The 25,193-nt window shown below is 32.9% G+C and overlaps 2 protein-coding genes, 1 long non-coding RNA gene and 3 other non-coding genes across 7 annotated transcripts; 4 read left to right on the forward strand and 2 right to left on the reverse strand.

The window, feature by feature from the left end:
• The first annotated feature begins 2,112 nt into the window (after positions 1 to 2,112).
• LOC132252817 (uncharacterized) lies at positions 2,113 to 3,298 on the forward strand. The gene is made up of 2 exons (XR_009464623.1): positions 2,113 to 2,578; positions 2,704 to 3,298. It is a non-coding gene; the product is annotated as an uncharacterized LOC132252817 (long non-coding RNA).
• Positions 2,295 to 2,386, forward strand: LOC132253386 (small nucleolar RNA U61). Its single transcript, XR_009465225.1, has one exon. It is a non-coding gene; the product is annotated as a small nucleolar RNA U61 (small nucleolar RNA).
• Positions 2,499 to 2,589, forward strand: LOC132253388 (small nucleolar RNA snoR14). Its single transcript, XR_009465227.1, has one exon. It is a non-coding gene; the product is annotated as a small nucleolar RNA snoR14 (small nucleolar RNA).
• Positions 2,777 to 2,869, forward strand: LOC132253378 (small nucleolar RNA Z101). Its single transcript, XR_009465221.1, has one exon. It is a non-coding gene; the product is annotated as a small nucleolar RNA Z101 (small nucleolar RNA).
• An 8,415-nt stretch (positions 3,299 to 11,713) lies between the features above and the next one.
• Positions 11,714 to 14,064, reverse strand: LOC100262575 (peroxidase 20). Its single transcript, XM_002279172.5, has 4 exons — positions 13,347 to 14,064; positions 12,976 to 13,167; positions 12,668 to 12,833; positions 11,714 to 12,420 (listed from the first exon to the last, which is right to left on the reverse strand). Exons 1-4 carry the CDS (start codon positions 13,563 to 13,565, stop codon positions 11,999 to 12,001), a joined length of 999 nt encoding a protein of 332 aa, XP_002279208.1. The 5' UTR covers positions 13,566 to 14,064; the 3' UTR covers positions 11,714 to 11,998.
• A 118-nt stretch (positions 14,065 to 14,182) lies between these two features.
• Positions 14,183 to 22,153, reverse strand: LOC100267737 (type I inositol polyphosphate 5-phosphatase 2). Of its 2 annotated transcripts, none has more exons than XM_002279152.5 (11): positions 21,850 to 22,153; positions 21,651 to 21,756; positions 21,476 to 21,568; positions 20,955 to 21,036; positions 20,734 to 20,838; positions 17,075 to 17,906; positions 16,409 to 16,593; positions 15,907 to 16,015; positions 15,435 to 15,583; positions 15,053 to 15,258; positions 14,183 to 14,581 (listed from the first exon to the last, which is right to left on the reverse strand). In XM_002279152.5, the coding sequence occupies exons 1-10, from the start codon at positions 21,877 to 21,879 to the stop codon at positions 15,063 to 15,065; spliced, it is 1,887 nt and encodes a 628-aa protein (XP_002279188.2). In that variant the 5' UTR covers positions 21,880 to 22,153; the 3' UTR covers positions 14,183 to 14,581; positions 15,053 to 15,062. The 2 variants fall into 2 exon arrangements, with proteins under 2 accessions (XP_002279188.2, XP_059590110.1); XM_059734127.1 differs by having other exon boundaries at positions 15,907 to 16,030.
• Positions 22,154 to 25,193: the final 3,040 nt, after the last annotated feature.

Raw genomic sequence — 25,193 nt, forward strand, 5'->3', positions numbered from 1 at the left:
TTATGGTCATAAACGGGCAACACCATAAGACCCCAAGAGAAAGGTCTTATCCCCAACTTTGCAAAAAAGGCAGCTTCAGGTGAACCCGCTTTGTCACCCTTCTTAACAAACTATACAAGAACAAGTGTCTTCACTGCACCCTTGTTGCTTTTGATAGGAGTGTTAAACATCTGGACAAAGGTAGTATGAACAGGATCCAGTCTTGTGCTTCCAGGTTGGACAACAACATCTTGACATCCTTGTCATTCACTCCCTGGATTTGCACTCTCAGATGGAGATGCACTAACCAAAGCACACCACGGACAGACACCAAAAGCAGAAAAGTATAGGGCAAGGACCATTAACAAAAAGAAAACAAGAATGAATGAACCAAAAGGGCATTAAGCGAAGCCTCATTTCATGAGTTATCCATGGGCTTGCAAGCGGGTTGAGGGACCATAGGTTCATACCAAAAAAAAAAAAAAAAAAAACAGGGGTATGAATTCTAGGATATCTCACAATGTAACTAAAACAAAGTCAAGTTACTCTTAAACAAAACCAAGGAAAAGAAGTGATAAAACAATGACAACAAATCCATAGATATTCTAGAGATCAATGAAAACTAAACATATAGCCTAATACCCCTACCCAAAACAAACAATAATATCCAAAAATAAGAAGGAGAAGATAATGAACAGAAGCAATGGTGAATACAAGGTCCTTACCTGAGAAGCCTCTTCTCGAACGAAAGCTCGCCTGACTCCAAGCTCTGTTTTATGCTCTCTCCAAAAAATCTTCTATCCTCTAACTATCCACCCTCAAATTGGTTTCTTCTCAAGCTCCCTCAAATTTTCCTCTGAACCCTTCTTCAACCTCTCTTGCTCCCTTTTCTAGTTTTTTGCCCCTCCCCTGTTTCTGTCTTCTCCCGCAAGCCACTACCTGCTCTATTGCTCCTTGTCCAGGGAAGACGTCATCATCGTCAACCACCACCATGGTGAGCCATGCTCTTTGCCACATGTCCATGCAGCTTGTTCTTGGCAGAAAGGGGTCCTCCCACTTCAAAAGATGAAAAAAAAAAAAAAAAAAAAAAACTCTCCCGGGTGGTGTCCACAAAAGGGGTCTACACAATGATTGGTAGTTTTTCATACGAGTATGGATTAAGATTTCATTAAATATATGTGTTAAGAGTAAATTATGTAATGTTATATAAATAGTGGTAAAGCCTCTTGGACATTAGTTGAATATGTAACTCGTTTAATAAATAAGTTATTTTTAGGTCATTTTATTTGATTTTAATTAAATCGTTTAATAAACTAACTTAATAATTTAAAGTGATTTAATAATTTAATTTAAGTTATTAAGTAAATTAAGTATATTTGATAAAATAATTTAATAGTATGATTTACAGTAAAAAAAAAAAACTTTAAGTAATAAGTAAAATGAATTAATTTATTCTTAAATCTACATATTTAATTTATCTTTTTATTTTTATTTGTCCTAATTAACTCCACAGTCTCCTTTGCTATTCCACCACATTTCCTGTCATTCAACTTCGTTTGCTCTAATTATAATTTATGATGATAAATATATTAATTTGATGATTTAAAATATGTTTTAAGTTAATTTTATCAAAATAATTAAAATAAAAATTAAATAATAAGTTTTAAATTAATAACTTAAGTATAATTTAACTTAAATAATTAAGTAATAAGTATTAAATTTTATCAAATACCTTTAATAATTAAATCATCTTTGAATTTATGTTTTTAACTTACTATTATTCCTATTAAGAATGCAATTTGAATGGATTGGTCGGACCAAATCTGAACCTAACCTTACGTTAATCTAATTAATTTGACTCTAACTTGATCAAATTAAACTTGAATTTTAAAAAATAAAATTGAGTTGACTCGAGTTATAAGTTGAATTGAGTTGATTGTTTCAGGTTAAGCTCGGAGTAATAATTAATTTAACCAACTCACACTAATTGCCGCCTAATTCGTATCATAATCTCACTTATTTGTACCAAATAATCGTTTTTTTATTTTGTATTTTTTTTTATATAATTTCGAAGTTTCATAAACCAATGGTTTACACGTGGCTTGATTGAACATCGCCGTCATACACCTTTTATTTGGAGACAATTTTGAAGAAACGAGATTAGGGTTAGGGTTTCACCTATTTGGGCGTATCCCCCGTATAAAATCCTAGTCTTTTAACAACTAATTCTCCTCTCCCTCGCCCCCCACTCCCTCTCTGTATGTTTTGCTCTGCAATTTTTTTTTCTTTGCCTGGTTCTGTTCCTGTTTAGGTAATAGCCGTGATGAAACTTCAGTTCTGTGTACCAAAGACTCTCTTCGGAGTTGGTCTGTGACGGCAACACAACCCTCTAAGAAGTTCTGAGCATTTTTTTTTTCTTGAAATGTTTTCGCATACGGTGTAGTTTGATTTTAGATCTGTCTTTTCGAAAGCTCATTTTTTGATTTTGGGAGTGTTGTGCGTGGTTTGAGATGGAAAAAGCGAGGTGACGATAGAATTCATTGGTCTGTCAATCCACTGATATCAACATCAGATGATGTTAAACAATGAATCCCGACAGGTTCTGATCGCCTTGATCTCCCTCTTCTCTCCAACATCCCACAAATCCACATCTCATTATTATTTCTTTCTGACACATATTTTCACATGGTTTTTTTTTCTAATTTTTTCTAATGAATATTGAAGGTTTTTCATGAATTGGAAACAGAGGAAGTTTATGTACATATAATTGCTGTGAGTGCTAGTGATTTGAATTTGGTTGGGGCAAGTGATGAATCTCATAAACTTATGGGTAATTTGCGTCTGAATTTTTTCATTGATGCTATATCACCTTGGAGACCTGATGCCGCTTACCTTCTTCTTCTTCTTCTTCTGCTTCTTCTTTTTTGTTGAAATTGATTTGCTTATTATTTATTGTTTGAAGTTTGGTCAAGAACCTGTTTTGGTTTTGGCTGTTCAATTCCATCAAGTTTATGTCTGCTCATTTTGATGCTAACATTCGCATTATGACAGGTTTCTAAAATTTGTTTGGACCCCTTCATGTTCCTAACTTCGGATTATCTGATTTAGGTTTGAATAAAAACCTCTGTTTGAGTTTCTTGGCTATCAAAATTGCTCTGATGTTTCTCAATCAGTTGTTCAGGAATTTCCTTAAATCTTTTGGGGCTTTAAACCATGGTGTGGTCTGTAATCTCACAACATTTTGTTTTCCACGTGAGGCGGGCACATCTTTGAACAATAGTTTTACAACATGCGGAAAGATAATATTTTGTTCGAAAAAGGGCCATTTTGATAAGGAACATTTGAAGGAAAATCACTATCTTTTCTCTAACAATAAAATATGATTGTATAGAGAATTGTGTGCTGAAGAATATCATGAACTAAACAATAAGAATGATATGGTAGAATTAAGAGTCTGTTTGATTGTGTTTTAAAAGAGATAAGTGTGTTGAAGCAATATCGAATGATAGAGTTATAGGCTGTTTGTTTTTTTAATTATTTGCTAAAATCAATTTGTTTTTAGATTTTAAATTGTCAATTTTTTTTTAATTTTTAATGATTTATTATAAGTTTTTTTTCGAATAGAAAAAATAAAAATATTTGGTTTTTTTTTAAATGATAAAAGTGATATGTTGGTTTTTAATGTGTGGATTTCTTGTTTGTGCTCGATGTATCTTATCATTGGAATAAGGTTACTTATTTTTAGATTTGGAGTTGTTCCTTATTTGGGAAAAACATTATGTGAGAAACTAAATATAAGTTCGGGTGCTAGGTTACTTATCGAGTAGATATGGTAAAGACATAACATCCCTTTAAGTCCATAAAAACGGGTTTCTACTAAATGAGATGAGATAGATGTGAAAATTGATGAGGAATATCGATGAAATAATCAAATAATCAAGTGAATCATGTATCGGAATAAGCGAAGTGGGAATGAGATTGTATCTTATTAATAATTTGCGTTATCAAATGCATATCAAAGAGCAGGACAAAGATAGGAAAAAAACTCAAGTGTAGGGTCCCTACCAAAGAAGAAAAAAACTTAAGTGTAGGGTCCTTACCAAAGCTTAATTTATCTTCTATGAATTAGTCTCATAGATTTTATTATTTCATTATTTTGGAATTGTGAAAAATTCATTTTTATTTATTTAAAAATCAAGAGAAACAAAAAAATTATTTTAAAATAAAAAAATTTTATGAAGGTGTTTGCCTGAAAGAAAAGGGGCAACAAGTTTACTAAAAAAGGGATTTTTGGTGACCTCGAATCTTTAGGAAAGATGAAGAGTGATAGAATTAAAGAAATATTTGAAAAGAGTGGTAGAATTAAAGAAATATTTGAAAAGAGTGGTAGAATTAAAGAAACATTTGAAAATTGGAGTGAAATCAAAATTATTGGAAAGAAAACTAAAGTTTTGAAATTTATTCGAAAATTAAAAACTCGAAAATTATTTGAAAATTGGCTTTTTGAAAATTAAATTTAAGAATTGGAATTTTGAAAATTGGGAATTAAATTTGGAAATTGGAATTTTGAAGAATTATTAAAAATGAAAATTTGAGAATTAAATTTAAGAAAATGGAATTTTAAAGAATTATTAGAGAATGGAATTAAAAAAAAAAAAATAATATTAATAATAAAAAATAAACAAATAGAATAATAATAACAACAAAAATAATAATGATTAAATAAATAAATATGAAAATTGAAATTTTAGAAATGCTTAATTGGTTAAAGGGGTTAAAATAACTCTCATTTTTGCAAATATAACCCACCAGTCAAAACACAAAAAAGTTGATCCGGTTGAGACAAAAATGCCCTTCTTCTTTTATCTCTCCAACACATACAACTTCTCATATTTTCCTTCATTTACAGAACAATTTCTCTTCTTTTCCTTTATTTATAGAACAACTCCTCATATTTTCCAAAAAAATTCTCTCATCATCTTCTTCTACTTCATTATCTTCCTTTTGGTGCATAAAACGGAAAGATCATCTCCTCTTCCGCTTCATTTATAGAACGAGTCCTCATCTTTCATCATGTTCTTCTATTTTATCATCTTCCTTTGATGCACAAAACAAAAATCTCATATTTCCTTCAAAAACCCTAGAAATCCTCTGTTTCATTCCGAATCCTTGGAAAAATTGTTATTCTATTTTTTTCAAGTTATCTCATATTATATCTTCAAGAACGAAGGAAACAATGAGTTCATTGAAGAGTGATAGGAGAAAAAGATTTAAAAAGTTGAGGAAAAACAAAAATGCCAATTGCGAATAGAAGAAAAAAGTGAAGCATAAGAAAGTGAAGCAAAGAAAAACGAAGCTACTAAGCAAAAATCCCAACTACTGTGAAATAGTGAGTGTGAACTTAACTATGGTTAAGTTTTTTGTTAATGAAACTCAATTACTATTAAGTTCAGGTGAAAATTCAGACTATGAACTTAATTGTGGTTAAGTTCTTTGTTAATGAAACTCAACTATTGTTAAGTTTAGGTGAAATATCTAACTGTGAATTTAACTATGGTTAAGGTTTTTGTTAATGCAACTCAACTACTGTTAAGTTCAGGTGAAAATTCTAATTGTGAACTTAACTGTGATTAAGTTCTTTGTTAATACAACTCAACTACTGCTAAGTTCATGTGAAAATTCTTTGAGCGAACTTTTCACTTGTTCAGAACTAACAATGGAGTCTCTATTTTTTACTTACAATGTTGAAGTGAGATTTTGAATTTTCAAGAAACAAAAAAAAAAAAATGATAATATAAAAAGGAAATTGTTGGTTGCTTACATTTTTTTTTCTTCATATTTTTGTAACCAAGAATGAAGAATAGATGAAACAATGGTAAGAAGTTATTAAACTTGATCTTCGCAGAAAAAAAGAGAGAAAAGCAACCAATGACCGAATAAAAAAATTAGAACCTAATCTACTATAAAATAAAGGGAAAGAGAATGTTGTCTTGGAGGGAAAAATGAGAAGGGAAAGGGAAATGAGAAGTTGTATGTGTTGAAAAGAAAAAATAAGAAGGACATTTTTGTCTCAATCAGGTCAATTTTTTTGCTTTTTGATTGGTGGGTTATATTTGCAAATATGGGGGTTATTTTGACCCGTTTAACCAATTAACCCTTTTGGAAATTGGGAATTAAGTTTGGATATCAGAATTTTGAAAAATTATTTAAAGATGAAAATTTTAATAAATAAATAAATAAATAGAATAAATAGATAAAATAATAATGAAGAAAATAATAATGATTAAATAAATAAATATGAAAATTGGAATTTTGGAAATCGATGATCAAATTTGGAATTTGGAAATTTGAATAATTACTTAAAGATGGAATTTTAAAAAGTAAATAAATAGAATAATAATAATAACGAAAATAATAATGATTAGATAAATAAATTTAAAAATTGGAAATTAAATTTGGAAATCAGAATTTTGAAGGATTATTTGAGAACGGTATTTTGGAAAACTAAATTTTGAAGATTAAAATCTTGGGAAATTATTTTGAGAATGAAATTTCGGGAAATTAAATTAAAGAAATTGAAATCTTGAAAATTTATTATGAGAATGGGATTTTGGAAAATTAAATTTCAAAAGTTGGAATCTTAAAGAATTATTTTGATAATGGAATTTCGGAAAATTAAATTTCGAAAATTGAGATCTTGAAAAATTATTTTGAGAATGAAATTTTGAAAATTGGAATCTTGAAAAATTATTTTGAGAATGAAATTTTTATAAGAAGGCGATTTAAGAGGATGACATGTGGCCTAAGGAAAGGCAGACATGCATAGCCAAACACTCCAATGTATGCTTTATATATAATATCAAATTCAAATCAAGCTTGTGGGACCCCATCCCAAAATTCATTTCTCCATGTGTTTAAGCCTATTCCTAACTTTATTGTGCTGTCTCCATTACACAACCAACCCATTTTCATATTGCAATAATATCATACCCACACCACTATTCCATTTTCCAATGCATATATCTATCATACTCACACTACAAACCCATTTTTTTAATGCATATTCAATGAGTGAATCTCATACTTGGGATGTGGTTTGTGAACGACGAAGAGACTCGTCTTATATTTATACCTCCCGGAGTCCAAAAGATGGCAAGGGCCATTATCATAGGTGCATAAAGGGATTGTGACGAAAATGAATGCGATTAATGGGTAGTGGTAGAAGTGGATTGGTGGGTATTGGAAGATGATGGTTTGAAGGGTAGTGTGTGAATTTGATGAATGGGTAGAAGACAGTGGGTGTAAGAGAAGTGAGGACGGCCATGCATGCATGGTTCCTATGCATGAGTGAGAAATGAGCAGTGAGGCAGTTGGTGGGGCATCTTGGGTGTGATGGGTATGGTTATATGTAGGGTTATGGGTATGAGGATGTAGAGAGACTGAAGGTGGCCATGCGCTTTGGACGCCATGCACGTGGGAAATGGAGCTAAACGGGTAGGGAATGAATGATAGATGGTGGGGGTGATAGGAAAATAGTGAGGGAAGTGGGTGATGGAGGTATAGAAAGATGAAAGGATGTAGTGAGATGGGGGGAGATAGGTGGTTCAATGGGTATGGAAAATGGGTATATGCATGAGGAGGCATGAAAGATGGGTGTGGAGATGGGCAGCGGGTATGAGGATGTGATGGGGTGAAGCTTTCTTTAAAAAGGAGTAGATGAGAACCGAATACCCAATGAACATGAAGAGACCCATTTCATTTTTCCTTCATCTGTGGGCTCAAAAATTGGTGGATTAAACTAGAAGAATGTCTAAAAAAACAACGAGATACGAGGAGGTCCTCAAATATGAAACAAACAATCAAAACATAGTTAAATCATCCTTGAGTGAAAACGGAGAAGCATGGAATGAAATTACAATAACCAAACCAAAGCCAACTCACAAACGATGCAAAGTAATTACCTGAAAAAGAGATGAGAGAAGTATGATGATATAATGAATGATGAACACAAATAAATGTACCAGGCAATGCTTTTCTCAAACCGAAGTTTGCTTAGCTCCCCAAAACTAACTTACTTTGCTCAGCTCATTTTCCTTCCACCCGTCTTATCCTTTCTGCCGAGCTACTAAAATATCTATATGTAATAGCAACGAAAATCTCATTCTCTCTGTAACCAACAGTAGAAATCACCTAACACGTTCCCATTCTCTCATAGCCTAAAAAAATGCCCATTTTTCTCTCCAAAACCTCTCCATTTTCTTTCGTTTTTTCCTCCAGTTTTTCGCTCCCCTCTAGATGTGCTTTTCTCTTGTCAACTCTTTCTTTTCATGCAAGTTGCTACCCATCCCCCGATTCCAGTCGTGCTTTCTTTTTGCTCAGTTATGTCCCTTCTTTGCCTAGCTGTGTAGAGCCTTTTTGAAACAACTCACCCATCAACTGCTTTTCTTCTCGCTTTCCATTCCATCTAGCCACCCAAAAACACCTCATTCCTAATCCTCACTGGCCGCCTAAAACGGCTCATCCTTGGGGTGGTAAGAAAAATGGGAAACCTTCTCTCAAGGGGGTCTACATAATGTTTAATAAAAGTAAAATATTAAAAAAATAAATTATCTAATATTTAACACTATTAAGAATTAAAGTTTTATTTAGAATTAATTATAAATAAATAAATACTACCTTAGAGTCCAATTTTGTTTTTAGAAAATATTTTTAGAATAAAAAAAATAATTTTGAAGAAAAATAACGTACAAAATTTGGAAAAGAATTTTAAAAAGTTGAAAAATTAATTGTAGTGTTTTTTGAAGAAGTATTTGATACTTGTTTCTTTTAAAAATTCTTTTAGATAAAACACCTTTGCTTTGAAGAATTTTAATCAAAACTACTTCCGATATAAACTTGAAAAGTGATTCTCCTAAACATATATATATATATATATATAAGGAAAACATCTTTACTAAAATCATTTTGAATTTAAACATTCTTGAAATGTGTTGTAGCGATTTTTGAAAGTGTTTGAACTTTTTTAGCATTTAAAATTTTTTATCAAAAGAATTCTATAGAAACGGTTTTTTCAGAATTACTTACAAATAAACTTTTAGCCGCATAACTTTATGGGATTTATTGATTTTATTATTATTATTATTATTATTTAAGTTTGACAATGTAAAAGTACAAGACTCATGGCCAAGCAAGAAATTAAGGCATGCAACATGCAAAGAAAATGGGATTTTAAAAAGAAGTTCAACATAGAAAATACATCATTGTGCAACTAAGGTTTGATTAATCCCAATTTTAATGATAACAAAACAAATGTTAAAATTAATTATTTATTTGATGATAAAACAAATGTTGAAACTAATGATTTATCTTAAGTGTATTTAGATAAAAAGATTTCTTAAGAAGCAATTAAAAATATTTCATGTCAAAGGAGAATCAAAAAGAATAAAAAAACCTCAAAGAGAAGAAAAATTAAGATTTATTCTCTAAGGTCTTTTTATAATGTTGTTGGTACACCATGTTTATATTGTATTACATTTTTATTAAAACAACTAAAATTATTTAAATGCCTAAATTGAATTTTATTTATTTATAAATTAGATGGTTTTTATTTTTTATTTATTTTATTAAAACCCTAAATCTAAGCCTTTCTAAACTTATTTTAAAGGGTTTGTGAAGTGGAATACAAGTTGTTAGGGGTTTTAGATTTCAAATCAAGGTCATTTATACATTTTACAATGTAACTGTTGTTGAGGTAAGAAGGAATTGATGGAGCTCAATCGATGAAGGTGCACTTATACTCTCTTTCTCTCTTTTAGTAGCATGTATTCAATTGGTCAAGGTTAAGCCTCAATTGGTCGAGGCTAAACCTTAATTGGTTGAGCCGAATGGACACCGATAAACTCTAATGGCTAGTAGCCAATCGATTGGTGGAACCCAAACTATGTTAACAACTAGTTTAGCTTCCAATTTCTATTCAAAGGCTTCAAACTTCTTTTTTTCAAGAGGGTGGGGGGTTCTAAATCATTATTGAATATTATTTTAGTTTTGTGGGAATGTTTTTAGAGTGCACTTAGCACATTTCATGTTAGTGCACCATTCAATCGATAGTTTCCTTGTACACTATTGTGTCAAATTGTAAAATAGGTGTTTCATTTTCATCAAATCTTTTCTTGTATACCATGTGAGATGAGATCAAGTGTGAGGTATCGCTTTACGAAAAAATTTGAGTATGAGGCATCACTTAGGGTTTGCCAAGTGTAGGTTATCACCGAAAAAGTTCAAAAGTGAGATATGTTTTCAAGAGAATTGTAAATGCTCGTTAAAATTAGTTAATTAAATAGTAAAGTTTGAAGACTTGTGTTGGAAGCCTTATTAGTGGAACCCTCACTTGAATTGGGTTCGAGAAGAGTGAATGTGGATCGGATTGTGCTAAACCACCATAAAAATCTCAAGTTTGCATTATCTCTTTTCTCTACTCTTTTTTACTTTATATGTAATTATTTTCTATTATATTTGTTATACATTTACATATAGTTGTCATTTGCACCATCTTATTTATATTTCTAAAAAGTGACTATCACCTTAATCACTCATCTCTAAGATGATTACCTTAAATCGATTTAACTAGAATGACTACCATACCAAATGAGCAAGAAAACAATAGAACAAAAGAGCAAGAATGAATGTAGCTCCACTAATATGGGTATTTGATAAAATACCCTCTTTAAATTTACCTACATAAATTCGAATACTTAGGCTAATATGATCTTATAACCACCTCATATTCTCTTTGGTGTTAGTCAATGTCCATATACCTTGATGACTTTTTTGCCAAAAAAGAAGAAGAAGCATTTGGGGCATTCTAAAGTGGCACATTAAGAGAAGTTTTGTGGAGATTAAAATAGACAAAAAATTTAAACAATGTGAAAATCCCTCAACTATCATAAGGAACACTGGATGAATACCATATCCAACTCACACCCCTTTGAACATCAACAAACTATTGAGCATGGGAAACATCAATTGAAGTCACATCAACTATATATGTACAAAAAAATTATTAACAATAATGATATTAGGATACTGATCCATAGAAAATGAGGATAAAGACCATATCAAATCAAGATTGATTTAAATAATGCAATCATGTACCATCCTAAGATCATTAATCTTGACATAGAGAAAGTATTAGAGGTGTTATATCGAGAAAGTAATAATTTTAAAAATTAATGAAAAAAATTGAGATATCAAAAAATTGAGGTGTTATATCGAGAGAATATATATATATTAATAAGATGTTACACTTTTGTATAAAAGCTTCTAATTTTAAAAACAAAATTCACTAGATAAATACTTTTCCCCTTCAAATTTACTTGCTTAAACTTATAAAGTGTTAAGTTCTAAAGTAGAATGACCACTTTACATTCTATTTACAAGATGGGGAATACTTTAAAAAAATTGCTACATAATTTATCAAACATTTTGGTGTTTTTTTTTTTTTTTTTTTGTAATTTTAAAAGAAGAAACGAATTTACAACTACCAACCATGTTTCATATTTATAGAAATTTAAAATATAATTGAAAAATATTTATGTTTTCTATACATAACAATAGTAAATAGAAGAGGACCCAAGCCACAGCTAACTATATTTCTTAAATACAAAATTATTATATTTTTGTAAATGTTTTTAAAAAATAAAATAAATACACATTACATCTTCAGATATTTCTCACCTACCAATAAAATGGGGAGATTTGATTAATATATATGGGCTAGGTTGTAAGTTTTAACCTAGCCTAAAAACAAGAGCCAATAACCTTTCTTTTTCTTCGATTTACAATTAATAAATCAATAATTTTAGAGCTTTTGTGGTAATGATTTTAAGAAGTGTTTCTAATTTTTCTAATACTTGAAATATAATTTTTTTTTTCAAGGGTTAGAAAAGACAAAAAACACTTTCTAGAATCATTATCAAACATACCTTCAATATTTACTTATCAGGATTTCCGGGCTCCCCATCTAAGGATTCACAAACCTACAATTTTTTCTAACTTCTCCTTCATTTCCTGTGAGTACATTGATGTTTCCCATCTTCACAATTGAATTCACATATGAAGCAAAGAAAAGTTGTTGATCAGAAGCATATGCCCGCACTTGCTCTCTTATCTCCCCTTCAAGATCTTCCCTCACCAACACATTATCTGATTGTAGTAAACCTTTTCCTTCAATAATATTATGGAAGTATAAGTTGTCGAATCTTGTAGGAGTCTTGAAATCAAGTGCTCCCAGTGCATCGTCTCTCCCTGATTCTGGGCATATGGACCGTAAGATCCTTCTAAATGTTGTGTATCTCTTGTAATAATCAAAGTTTTCTTCTGTGCTCTTCTCGTAGATTCTCTGCCTGAAGCTTACGCACCTGGCCTTTCCCATTGTGTGGCTACCTGTTGACAAGCACTGGTAGATGTCAATGTGCTATAGATGTTTCCAAAGAAAAGGAAAGAAAAATTTGAAAGGAAAACATCTATTTGGCTTCTGGGAAAATGGTAGAAACAATCAGAATCATATAGCAAACAACCAAAAGCCAAATGGTTGTAACATTCCAAGCTTTGTGCAAGACTGTATAGACTGCAACATTGATTTGTTAGCTTGGAGGCATAGTTTGATCACTGATGATGTTTGAATACTCACCAGATAAAGTAACCAAGTCTCCTGTGTCGAGACCCTGTTGCTTAAAATTGGCGATGAGTGTCTCTAGTGAGGAATTTGGAGCAGGTATGAACTGGTTGGCTCCATCAAAGCTTGCTTTCAATGAGTCTTTCCTGCCTAGCCAAACCTCCCATCTGGGCCCTCCCCTCTTTTGCAAAAGAAATAGCACATGCAAATAAGAAAGTACATGAAAGTTGCAGAATCATTCAGAGGTTAGAGAGATTGATTAGAATGGTAAATTAAATTGCAGTTGTTGCTAGCTCATGGAGAGAGTTGATAGAGATCTGTACCAATACAACAGCATCACGAGCAACTATGGCTAGAATATCAGCACATGAGACTGTGTATGGGCATGCCTCTTCTACCAAGTGCTTGATATTGTCGATCACCCCAAATCCTCGTACCGAGTTCAGGTTAGGCCCAGCTTGTTTTTCACTTATCATATCCCCAAAGGTGTCCAGAAGAATAGAGGCATCGCATCCCTGCCCAGAAAGAAGATAACAAGAAAACCAAGGTTGTGATCATCACTGAATAACCAATAAAAAACCTAGCAGCAGTCTATAAGAAAGGATCCAAACAGTACTCTGTAGTGTTTTGTTTCCAATTAACATGCATGACTGTGTGTGTATGCGTGGAAATGAGATGGAAAGAGAGGCCTGACCATAACAAAACAGTCATGAAAATGTAAGCGAAGGAGTGAGGCAGCCATGCGAGGATCTCTAAGCACTGCAATCTCAACATTACGTCTCACAATCTCTTCGACTAAAGGGCATGCTTCTTTGTAGTAGTCAAGAACAAGAACCCCGGCCTCGCTCAAAACTCCAGTATTGCCATGGAATATCAGAACCAGTATACTCAACAGTATTCTCATAAACTCCATGGATGATAACCAGAAAAGCAAAAACCTGTTGGTAATGGGCAAGAGTCAGAGAGAATGGTGTAGGAAAAGAAATTAGTATAAACAACCCTATGTATAGGATATAGGTCAGCAAAGATATGTTTGCTTGCACTGTTTTCCTATGTTTTCTCTTTCCCTCGTTTTCAAACCTACTTAACTAGAATAATTCTTTTAATGTTTTAATCAAAGTTGATACAACTAACCCAACCTAATCTTCTTTTTGTTTTTCCAATATTGAAAACTGCTCTCACAAGGCAACTATTTGGTGAAGACATGAAGGGCAGGTCTGGCTATACATGAAAGGAAAATGATATGCATCACAGGGCTTGTTTAAAAAATGCCCTCAAGTTTATTAAAAATCCACAAAATAGGATTCAGTCCTTGCCAGTAAAGTGTAGGGCTTGAACCCCTGAGTCCTAATCTGAACTAGTTTGAAAGTTTTTTGAGTACCAGATAAGGGCTCTTGTGGTAATGCTTGCTTTGACTGTGGTTTCTTTTGCCTTTGTTCTCCTTTTTTTCTTTCCTTATTGTACCATTCTAATCTATGGACACGGGAGAATTAGCTGCAGCCAAGCTATCAAAATGAAGTAACAAGACAGTGACCAAAACTCGCACGTTATATTAATCACAGAATGTTTCCCTGACGTTTTTACAACAACCAAAATCAATAGACCAACTAAACAGAATAGTTACAAGGCTCTCCTGGGAGAAAATTTATTGTATAGTCATAGCCGTATACATTCACCCCTTAACACAAAATAATTCACATGTTAGGAATACAAATTCTCATGAACACTCCGTCTCAGACTGCATCAAATCCTTGTTATCAACTAGAAAAGGTGGAAAACATCGAAGATTTTGTGCATGATTGTCTGACAATAATGGTATTCAAGGGCTTCATCCTAAAGAAGTTTGAAATCCATCTGTCAAATGGGGCATCATCAATATGCTAGGCTTGTCAAAATGGTTAGCACCCTCGATCCTGTTTGAAATAATCCCTGATTCAATGGCAAATCCATATGATGGTCAGTATTTATGACTTGATATTCTTCAAAATATAAGAACATCAAGGTGTTAAAAACTTCAGCACCATCTACAAACTTAAATTTATGCTTTGGAAACTGATTTTATCCTCACTGCTCAGCAGTCTCTTCAGACATGGGTTATATGAGGAGAATCACATAGAGAAACAGTAAAAAATTTAAAAATACGAGCAGAAAAGAGAAGAATGGAGTGAGGATTGTATTCATAACTCCTGCATTCTTTAATGGGGATTTGCAAATATATGGCCAATGATGCAGAAATTTCAGTTTCAGGTCATTGGGGTATAGCATTCATAGGCATTGCTTAGTGATTTCCTCTTTGTCATCTCACTACCTTTTAGTGCAGAGCTTCATGATTATGATTATAAAACATGATCAAGGCACATAACATGGATTATATGATCAATGAAATATGAAAATGATTACCTATTATCTGCTATTCATCAAGGAAAATCTCTGGGTGTACTCTTGCATCGGTGGGTTTGAGAGCCCTCTGAAGCTTCCGATGGTCAAAAACTTCAACCTCAACCATGAAATTTGAACTAACAGGACGATGATCTGAAACTCTTATCTCTGCTCGATTGTAACAGAGCTGCTTTATGCCTTTCCCTAACCATAGTATTCTATCACACCTGCATGATAGTGAAAGTACATGTTAGCAAAAGATTATCATTAGTGTTGCCAGGATATCTTGATTAGAACAGTTAATTGGTGAGAGCAACAAAAGAGTGCAACCAATATTTTCCACTAATCTCTTCTCTAAGTCAGGATAATGTAAAATTGCTTGTTCCAAGGAAGTTGTACATACCATGCTGGAGATCTTTTCTTCTCTCCCTCTTTTGGGTTTTCTCCGACGTATCTATCAGAGTTGATTTCATACTTGTATGTGGGTGGGAAGTCTATCACCCCCTCCTTCCATCCCTCAAATACATGGCCACTCCTTAGCTCTTTGCTCAGCTGCCATACGCATCATGTTGTCATTAATTTTCTTTTCTTAATTACAAGGCACATTTTTCTTGTGGGAATGAAAACCTTCTAGGAGAATATCCAAAAGAACCCCTTAACAAGATTTGTTTCTGTGAAAACCACCATTAATTCATGTATAGATCATCCAAAATAATGGCTTTGCTATTGACATAAATTGAAAAAATGTCAGATTTATTCTTGGATTTGTCAATGGTATTGGTTGTTGTGGACACAAACATGGGTTTCCCTTGAACAGCTTCCTATTCCAATGAGTCCCTAATCAGGTTGAAATAGTTTAGATTTATGTGTCTCACCTGATCACTGTTGATAAGTTCATCCCACTTTTTCCTAGCAACAAGCTTCCTTATCTCTGCGTCCAACATATTGAGACGGTAGTTTAAATCCCCAAACCAGAATATCTGGCTGTTTAAAAAAGAGCTGAATCAAAAATTCATGTTCCATATAAATAGGGATACAATAGTAAAAGAGCATGAAGATTCTCTAGTTGGAATTGCTAAATAAGCACAACGAAAAAAATTAGCAAGCCTAAATTTTTAGATGTAATCACAATCTACTAGATGTAAGATTCAATTCAACCATGATCCATCAGCCGAACCATCAATAATTGTTTTGTACAAGATTTTTCTGAATAGACAAAAGCTCACTTAGTCAAATTGTAGTAAGAACTCTTAAAGCCTTTTTTGGTGATGTTGTACCCTAGTTATATTAAATCAACTTAAAAGGGGAAAAATTGCCTTAATGCAACTACTTGTAATCTTGTTTTATATTTAAGTTTTACACTAGCATAATGCTTACTCATGACTAGGAATTGTCTCTGGCTGATCAGCATCAATGACAGATGAGAATTGGGTACGCCTTAAGATCTCATAAACATCAGAATTACGCCTCTGCTTATCACCGTCCTTGTGACCAGAAGTCAGATGAGAGCAAACAAAGCATATCCGAGTTTGGAAAACTGACATGCTAACAGAAACTGATCCCTGCATCAGTAACCATGCCATGAATTATATAGATAACCAGTAATGAGGCTAATACGTTGAGTAACAGGTTGTTCTACTCCTCTACAATCATTTCAATCACCAGCATTGCAACACATCATGGTTTGAAGGAGCACTGATGTTTTTTCACCTAAAAAGCAAAAACAAGTGAATTCTCAAAAGTCCCCTCACTCTATCTGCCAAACAAAGGTGGGGCTCCTCCTCCACAACCAAGATATGGCACAATTTTACTCATATCAGGTTGATTACAATAGTTGTGTTAAAAAATGATAATTATAGCATTTCTGAATCAATGATGAAACTGATGTATTATTGCTATTCTTTTCTTCCATGTCATTTTTAATCTATTTCTGTGTAGAAAACTGATGTATTATTTCTCAGGATCTAATTGATAAACATCCAGCACCCTAGTTGGTGTGATCATCCAGATTAGTTCATTTTTGGCCAGAAAGTAAGACATTACCTTGTTTCCCATGTAGCCCATAAGGCCGACTCCAACAGGAGAAACTTTCAAGTTGTTTATATGTCTCCTCAACCTTTTTCGCACCCACACTGATATGTATATCCCTACCATCTGCTTGCTAACTATTCGCACATAGCTCTGACGTGACTTCATGCAATCTTTATTTTCTCCATCTTTGAATTGATGTTCAGGTATTTCAATAAGAGATTCATCTTCCTCTTCAGAAGACCTGTCAGAAACATCAGAGAGATAATCACAAAGTTTAGACCTCTCTTGCTGCTCCATGAAGATCAATCCTAGGTTTCCAGAGCTACGGTATGACCTTTTCATCCCCCCACCATCCAATGTGACCTTTTGAGGACTAAAATTTATAGGAGTCTCCATCCAACCAAAGCCAACTCTTGCTGAGCTGCTCAATACTCTCCGCAATTTCAAATTAGAGAGAACTTGAGGGACTTTATCTAATGAATATTCAGGCCAGTCTAATCTAATGTCGCTGTCACCACCATATAATCTCCTTAGCTGGAATTTCTTCCCTGTGCCAATCATACCATTTAGTTTGTGTCTTTCTAAGTTACAACCGTTAGTGGGAGCTGCAGTCTCATTGTTCATCATCTCTAATGTAGGACTGTCAACCTCTTCTTTAAGTGCATCAGCAACACAAGATGCCCTCAGTACAGGAGAGGTTGGAGCACTATAGCTTTTGTACTCGGATTCTGGTTCAAAAGATTTATTCAAGGTTCTACGAATGATTGCCTCCCATTTTGGAATTGGTTGACTGTCCTCTGCTCCAAGTACGTTCCCAGCATTCAAAGGAACCACCTCTTGGAAACTGTAAAATCAGGATATGAGTCCATCACTAAAATCATGACCGTATTTCACATTCAACCATGTCAAGAGATTAAAGGTTGTATTCCAAATAATAATTGCAGTCATGAAAAAACATTAAATGCAGTTAAAGGCTGCAATAAAAACAATTCCAAGCATGCAGTATTTAATAATGTTAGAGTTATTAAACATAAAATGATGATGATGATCTGTTGGAAAGCTTTAGCAATCAATTATGTCCCATGTTGGTCTTAAAATTACAACACAACACATTTGAGGCCACCATTTGTTGCCATGGTAGATTTCCCGAAAGGTACCACACCAGAACTCAGCTTCCATGGCACATCCGAACTGTTTCTGGGATATTCATGTCAATATCACCAGCATGAATACTGTAGTAACAGTGATCTGGGCAGTAAATTGGCTCAGGTCAAGACCATGATGAGCTTTGGAGGCTGTATTTGGTCTGATTGGTGAGGGATAGGAAGTCCCATAGGTCAGCCTATCCAGACACATTCAGTGGGGCTCTAAAATGGAAGGCCTTAGAAAAAATCAAAAGGTAGGCTCACTTATTTAGGCTATTAGTTTACAGTCCCATTGCCTTCTTCAATTTTTGCAATCCCATCAACTGATTTTGTAGAACATTTTTGTAAAATCATCCCTGATTCACAATTTTATTATTATTGACAGTAATACAATATTATCCATGTCAATATCACATTATAAAGACAGAAAGTTATGCTTCTGTTTGTCTGTTGCTTAAAAGAAGAAAAGAAAATTGAAGAGGAAGGAAAGGGAGAGATGCAAGAAAAGTTTCCTGTCTGTTCACATGAAATGCAGGATGAATTAAAAGAGGAAAACACTGTGGCCTTTGCAGAGAGTATTATACACAACTTACAAGTTTTCCCACTGATTAGCTTTGAGAGAAGAAAATTGAAGTGGACTAAAAAGGAAAAATTTTAAAAGCAAACTTTCACCCTTACGAAATGGACTTTAAAGAACAAGCACAAAGTTTTTACAAGAAAATTTTGGCCGAGATTTTATCCATATTCAAATCTAAAAAATGTTCCATCTAGCTGAAATCTATTCTAAAAAGTTTCAGTGACTAAAACTACCCTCAACTTATGTTGGAAGCTTATATTCTGAGAGTCACTGAAAAATTAGAAAAGGAACCTGCAATAATGTTAAGTGTGGAAATTTCCATATGGCACATCACATCATATCCTAATCAAACCAATTAAATGACATCTAGTATTTGGGATGCTGTTAAAATGATATATATCCGGATTTTATTAAAAGTTAAGTTAAATGGCTTGGAGGTGTTTAGACATCTAGCACAAGTTGAGAAAGGGATTGGGGGAGGGGAAGTTGTCCAAGATGCAACAAAGACCTGTGCATGGTCCAATATGGATGTAACTTGATTCAAGTAGAATACACCAAAAAACATGGTTAGATGCACTGAAAAATGACATGATCATCAAGGATAAAGCTCTAGACCTCAGTAGTTGAGATTGAGGTTTTTTTTCGTGAGTTGTTGATTGAGTTTTAGCACTGTCTAGATTTCCCATGATAATTAAGTAATTATCTTTCAGAGAAGGTGGTAGAATAACTTCATCCCTGGCAAAGGACCCGCAATTATACAGCTGGAACAACAAAGCTATGGGAGGTCAATTATTGAAATCCTAGGATGCCCCTACACAAGAATATGATAAAGATGATTGAATGATGTAGCACTGCAGTATTGGTGCACCTTATCACAATCTTCTAAATTTGAAAAGGATTTATTAGGATTTGATTTTGAGTACTTGAAAAAACTTTCTATCCCATCTTCCGGTCTACTTCTATATACTTCCTTTCAGTGTTTAATTGTAAACATCAAGCCATCTATTCGATACAGTTCAGTCTGTATTCGGCCCTAACTTTAGAAGGATTTGATAACAAAACATGATGATTTCAGTAAAACCTAAATGACTAATTTAACTTCCATGGATGGAGCCTACCATATAATTATTGACATCAAACTTTCCTAACAAGCTCCTAAGTCAAGCAAGATTGAATTCTCTCCACAGATCATCACGTTGAATGCTTTAAATAATCATTGTGGTCAATACCTAATTACAGTTTCCCTATTTGTATGCTTTATTACTTTATGACTTTTCTATTCTTCTAATGAATGTTGTATCGATACCTAATTTATGTTTCTTTTTTTATATGATAGATTGGAGCCAACTAGAATTATCATTGAGGCCAGTAAAATGGATAGTGAAATGCTTCGCTGATTTGGGCAAGCTTATTGTCAAGTACAATGGTTAGATATTTGCGGTCATCTAGGATTGTCATCAAGTCTTGCTTCACTTTGTCTTTGCTATTTTTCTTGATCTTCCCATCTAGTTCTACTTTATCTATCATTTAGACAAGACTTTTTAGTAGTCTTGCTATGATATGATAAAACATTATTAGCAGATTTCTTGGTATAAACAGTACAAAACGTACCATGCATAACATGCTGCATATGACAGCTAATTTGAGCAACTACTCACTAAATTTCCACCGCCTAAGAATTTTGATAGCTGGTCAGAGATAGCCAGCTAATTAAGATTGTACTAACAGCACGCGCGCGCACACACACACAAACACACACGGATAATAATGAAAAGGTCTAGTTTCAGTGAATCCATCATGTTCATATGCATAAAAATTTGTCACCATGCCAAATAAATGGCCATTAAATTCCGGATTTAAAGGATTAATCAGCATGAGTATCTACTCACCCAAGAAAGAGGATGGGAAGAAATCTGACAAAAGGAATAAGAAGAAGAATTAGTACTCACCCGAGAATGTAAATATCTGCAGGTTCTTGCATACAGAGCCACTCCTCAATCTCAAGATCCTCATTTGGAAGCCTTCCAGCAACATTCCAAGTGCCAATTGTCAACCTATGGAAAACCACCAAGTGCCATAAAGAAGTTCAGTTGGAACCATAATATCATTACTTGCAGGCTTCTGCTCCCAGCAGAAGCAGAAATCCAACAGCATTAATTTGTAGCCAAACCTGATATCCTTTCTGTTTATGTAGTGAACACGCAGAGTTTCTGATTTTCCTCTTCTGTGACTTGATGAATAGCCCTTCGACTCTGTTCCAGGACAAATAAAATTATCAAACCCATACATAAATGAAGAGATTTCAAACTCATATTTTATCAAATGAGTAAAAAACATGAAGGAGATGTTTCAAAAGTAATAATGTTTGTTGGCATTATAGTCATAACTTTAAGGATCCAAAATAACCTCCATTAAGACTGAGAGACTGAATTACCAACGATAAGTGAAAAAAAAATATTATTAAATAGAAAAGAAAAGGTAAAGGAGAACTGGTTCTCAGACTTGTAAATGATTTATTAATTCGAAATCAAATGATCCTGTTCCTGCAAACTGGTCTTTGCAAAAGCAAGTTAAGAAACACTGAGAAAACCTCTAGACTTTGATAGCAAAGATGAGACAGGATGGACATAATTTTGATTTAAATGGCAATTTTAAGAGGATCAAATTAATGAAATAGAAATCAAATATTGCCTGAAGTTTGATTCGTGCATACGGATTGGTTCCTCTGCATTCTACAGGCATGGTCCTCACCCATCTGTACTCTTGCATCCTTAAGAGAGCAAGCTGAACGAGAATTGAAGAAACACTATCAAGAAGAGAAAGTGTTAAAAAAATAAATTTCTTGTTTAGCATATTACAACCATACCATCATCCTCACTCTCTGTCTCAGTGTCAACCTCATCTTCACTGAAATCATAGGCCTTGGGCTTAATATTTAGCCATTTCTTCATCACAATGGAAGGCCAAAAGGCCTGCAAAGTCAAACCATTCAAATAACTCATCAACAAACATATTTAAAAGAAAAAGAAAAGCTCAAAAAAGCACTGGAATGCATTAAATCATACCTCAGATCGCTTCCCTTGCCTGGTTCTCATCGAGTTTAGAGTGAAAGCTTAGAAATACATAAGCTGTTAAATATGCATGGAAGCAGGCACAGGTATCTATGTGCCACTGTTCTTGGAGTTTAATATTTAAATAAGAAATTCTCAAGGCCCCTAAAACACAAGAGGTGTTCCGGGTAGGCGCGTTTGATGCCAATTACAAGGAAGATTCATATTAGGACCAAATGGAAAGGACAGAAAAGGTATGGCCCTATTTCATAGACATCCACAACCTCAACTTGCAAAAGAAATATTCAAATGGTCCTTCTCCCAAGTAGCATTTTTCTGATATGAAATACCACAACATCATACTATTGAAAATTCAAAAACTTTCAATAAAAATGGGATGTCGTTTTCATTAATAACAAAACAAGCACAAACACCCTAAAATCAACTGGTGCTACAGCCATTCCTTTCATTATAGGTGGTTGGCAAGCAAGATAGGTAATTGACTTAACAAAAAAAGAAAGCATAATATTATTATTGCAAACCCCACATAATACAGTTCAGCTGCAGATCTGAGATTACAACAAGATAATAAACTTTCAATCAGCCCAAAAGCTAATTAAGTTAAAACATCAGCGAATTCCAACTGGGCATTTTCAATTTTTCAGTTACTGGCTCCTCATGATACCTGAATTCCAAATTAAAGAGGCCCCAAATATAATAAGCCGTTTCCCACCAGAAATCTAAGTGTGGGTTCAACACCTGATCTCATAGTACATCAGCCAAACACCAACTTGACTAGGACCAGTAACCACAAAGCAGAAACATGTTCCACTCAACAGATTTGAATTAAATTAACTGTGGGCTCCATAGCCAAACCCAAACATTGATTTCGACCAGCAAGCACAAACCAAAGACACCGCCTAGTGAACAGATTTGTAGCACTCTAAATGAGGATTTAGAAACTCAGAACCTTCACACAAAAGCCAAACAGAAGCATGGATTAAGACCAGCAACTAGGGACTAAAGACAAACACATAATGTACATACTTATGGAAACTGTTCATACCATCACCGCCAGCATTTGGCATGACCCCACCCACCATACACTAACCACAAACATGAACTAAGCCAATTAAAACAAAACCCAGGTCCGCATTAAAAACAAAAGGGGTATATGGAAGTGTGGTCAAAGGGGTTATCGCATTGCCCAAAAATAAACAAGATTACAATTAAGCACAGCTGTTAGATTCAGTGGAAAAGGAAGGTTAGAGGAAGGATTAGGTTTGGACTAAAAGGGGTAAAGTAGAATGACCACATGGTTGAAAGGGAATCATATGGAATGGCCCAAGGCTGAGCACTACATGTGGGGGTGATGAAGCCTCCTACTGTTTTCTAGGTTGATCTGGAGGATGACTTTTGATTACAGCCATGCAATTGGAAATTGGAATTAACCGGTGAATATGAAAGGTGGTGGAACTGGGAAGGTTGATTTATTTATTTTTTCAATACAATTTTGCTTTTTTATTTTCAAAGTAAGTTGTTGTCTTGTGGGGGCTTCTGTACCATAGCTGTACTTTTGTGGGATCCAATTGGGCATGCCTTGTCACAGCCTCTTCACATTTCCTTTTTCCAGACCGACTTAACAATTTTTTATTAAATTCCTTTGACGATGAGAACCAAACACGATCAAGAAACTATCTTAGAAGAAAAATCTCATAACAACTTAGATTCTATTGAATGTATTATTGTAATCATATAGTTATGCACCCTTGTGTTTTTATCTAATAGACACTAAAAAATTTCAATACAAACATTTAAAAATATAATGAACCAAATGATTAATAAAAAATAATTCTTATTTATTTATTTTTTATGCAAATAAGATGATAATACTAAAAAAAAAAAAGTATTTAGAATAACATTTTCAATGGAAATATGAGGATTTAAAAGCTAGTTTTGGAGAATTTTGATGGGATAGATTGGATTTTAGAATTTAGAATTTGTTATGCATTTATTATGAAAATTTTTATTTAAGCTACAATTATCTGGTGGTAGATTTTATTTTTGGATGAGAAGAGAAAAATAAAAAATAAAAAAAAAGGTGGGAGTTTATGGTTTGAATGTTGATGGCATACAGCAAAGCACCTTATCCCAAAGCATCTCATCCACCTTTTAAATCATCAATATTTACTTATGATCATATTCTTATCCTCAACTTTTTTATTTTTTATGTTTGTACCTTTTTTAAAATATCATCTTTTACAAAGGATTAGTCGATAAAATAATCTTGTATTTTTTTTTTTTTGTCAAAAATGGATATTTATAGGTTAAAATATGTGAAAGATTAGATTCGCAAATTTAAGATTATTCCATCTTTTTTAATTAAATAACCATATCGGATAACCTTCGATTCTTGGTTTTAACAAGCTTTTATGTTAATTTTTTTTAAGCCATAAGCTCTTTCAATAAAATTGGCTGTTAATAAAAGCTCTTATTAAATTTGATTTTTCTTTTTTTTTTTTTACTTTTCATAAGTGCATCTAAATAGGACCTAGACTTATCTTCTACACAATAAATTTAAAGGTTGTGTTTTTATTTATTTATAAAAGATAACTTTTTTTATTATCACACAAATTCAAAATTCAGCATTGAAATTGTTTCTTAAAAAATAACTTCCAATAGTCACCACACAAGTAAACCTAAATTAGAAATAATTTTTCAACTACCATATTTTTTTTTTAAAAAAAAGATATTGTATTTTTTAAAATTACCCAACTTTTTGAAATTTCTTAAACTCGTTATTTAATGAATTAGTGGGTTAAAAGGGATTAAATAATACAATTTTTTTTTGTGAATAAAACCCTCATATTTTTACCTAAAAAGTAACTCATTTTTTTACATAAATATCATTCACCATTTTCAAATATTTACATATAAATTAAAAAAATGTTATTTTTATAAAAATAAAATAAAAATATTTTTATAAAAAAATAGATTAAAAAAATAAGAATTAAAATTTGAAATTTAAGTTTTCAATGTTTTAATTAAATAACTGTTATTTAAGTCATCGCCCATGACTTAGTTTTCAATTTCTTCGTATTTAGAGCATTTTAGGAATTATTTTTACGCAAAATATTTTTAATAAAAATGTTTTTAGAATAATCATCTATTAAAATGATTTTTCAAGACTTATTTGGTAATTGTTTTTTATGTTTTAAAAATAAAAGTATATTTAAAAATTTGAAATGTTTTTAATCCATTTTAAATATTTTTAAATATATTATAGAAATAATTTTAATATCAAATGTTTTAGTTTTAATTATTTTATATGTTTATATAATTATTAAAAAAATAATTAA

The sequence above is a fragment of the Vitis vinifera genome, chromosome 2 (genome assembly GCF_030704535.1).
Source record: "Vitis vinifera cultivar Pinot Noir 40024 chromosome 2, ASM3070453v1".
In the NCBI taxonomy this organism is placed as follows: Eukaryota; Viridiplantae; Streptophyta; class Magnoliopsida; order Vitales; family Vitaceae; genus Vitis; species Vitis vinifera.

Coding starts and splice junctions, on each gene's coding strand:
- LOC100262575 (XM_002279172.5), bottom strand. CDS start 13,565: ATGGAGTTTATGAGAATACTGTTGAGTATACTGGTTCTGATATTCCAT. Junction 12,834..12,975: donor CTCGTGATGCTGTTGTATTG/GTACAGATCTCT, acceptor CTTTTGCAAAAG/AGGGGAGGGCCCAGATGGGA. Junction 12,421..12,667: donor AGACTTGGTTACTTTATCTG/GTGAGTATTCAA, acceptor GCTTGTCAACAG/GTAGCCACACAATGGGAAAG.
- LOC100267737 (XM_059734127.1), bottom strand. CDS start 21,879: ATGAGAACCAGGCAAGGGAAGCGATCTGAG. Junction 21,757..21,849: donor GGCAAGGGAAGCGATCTGAG/GTATGATTTAAT, acceptor TTGACTTTGCAG/GCCTTTTGGCCTTCCATTGT. Junction 16,031..16,408: donor GAGACAATTCCTAGTCATGA/GTAAGCATTATG, acceptor TTTTTGATTCAG/CTCTTTTTTAAACAGCCAGA.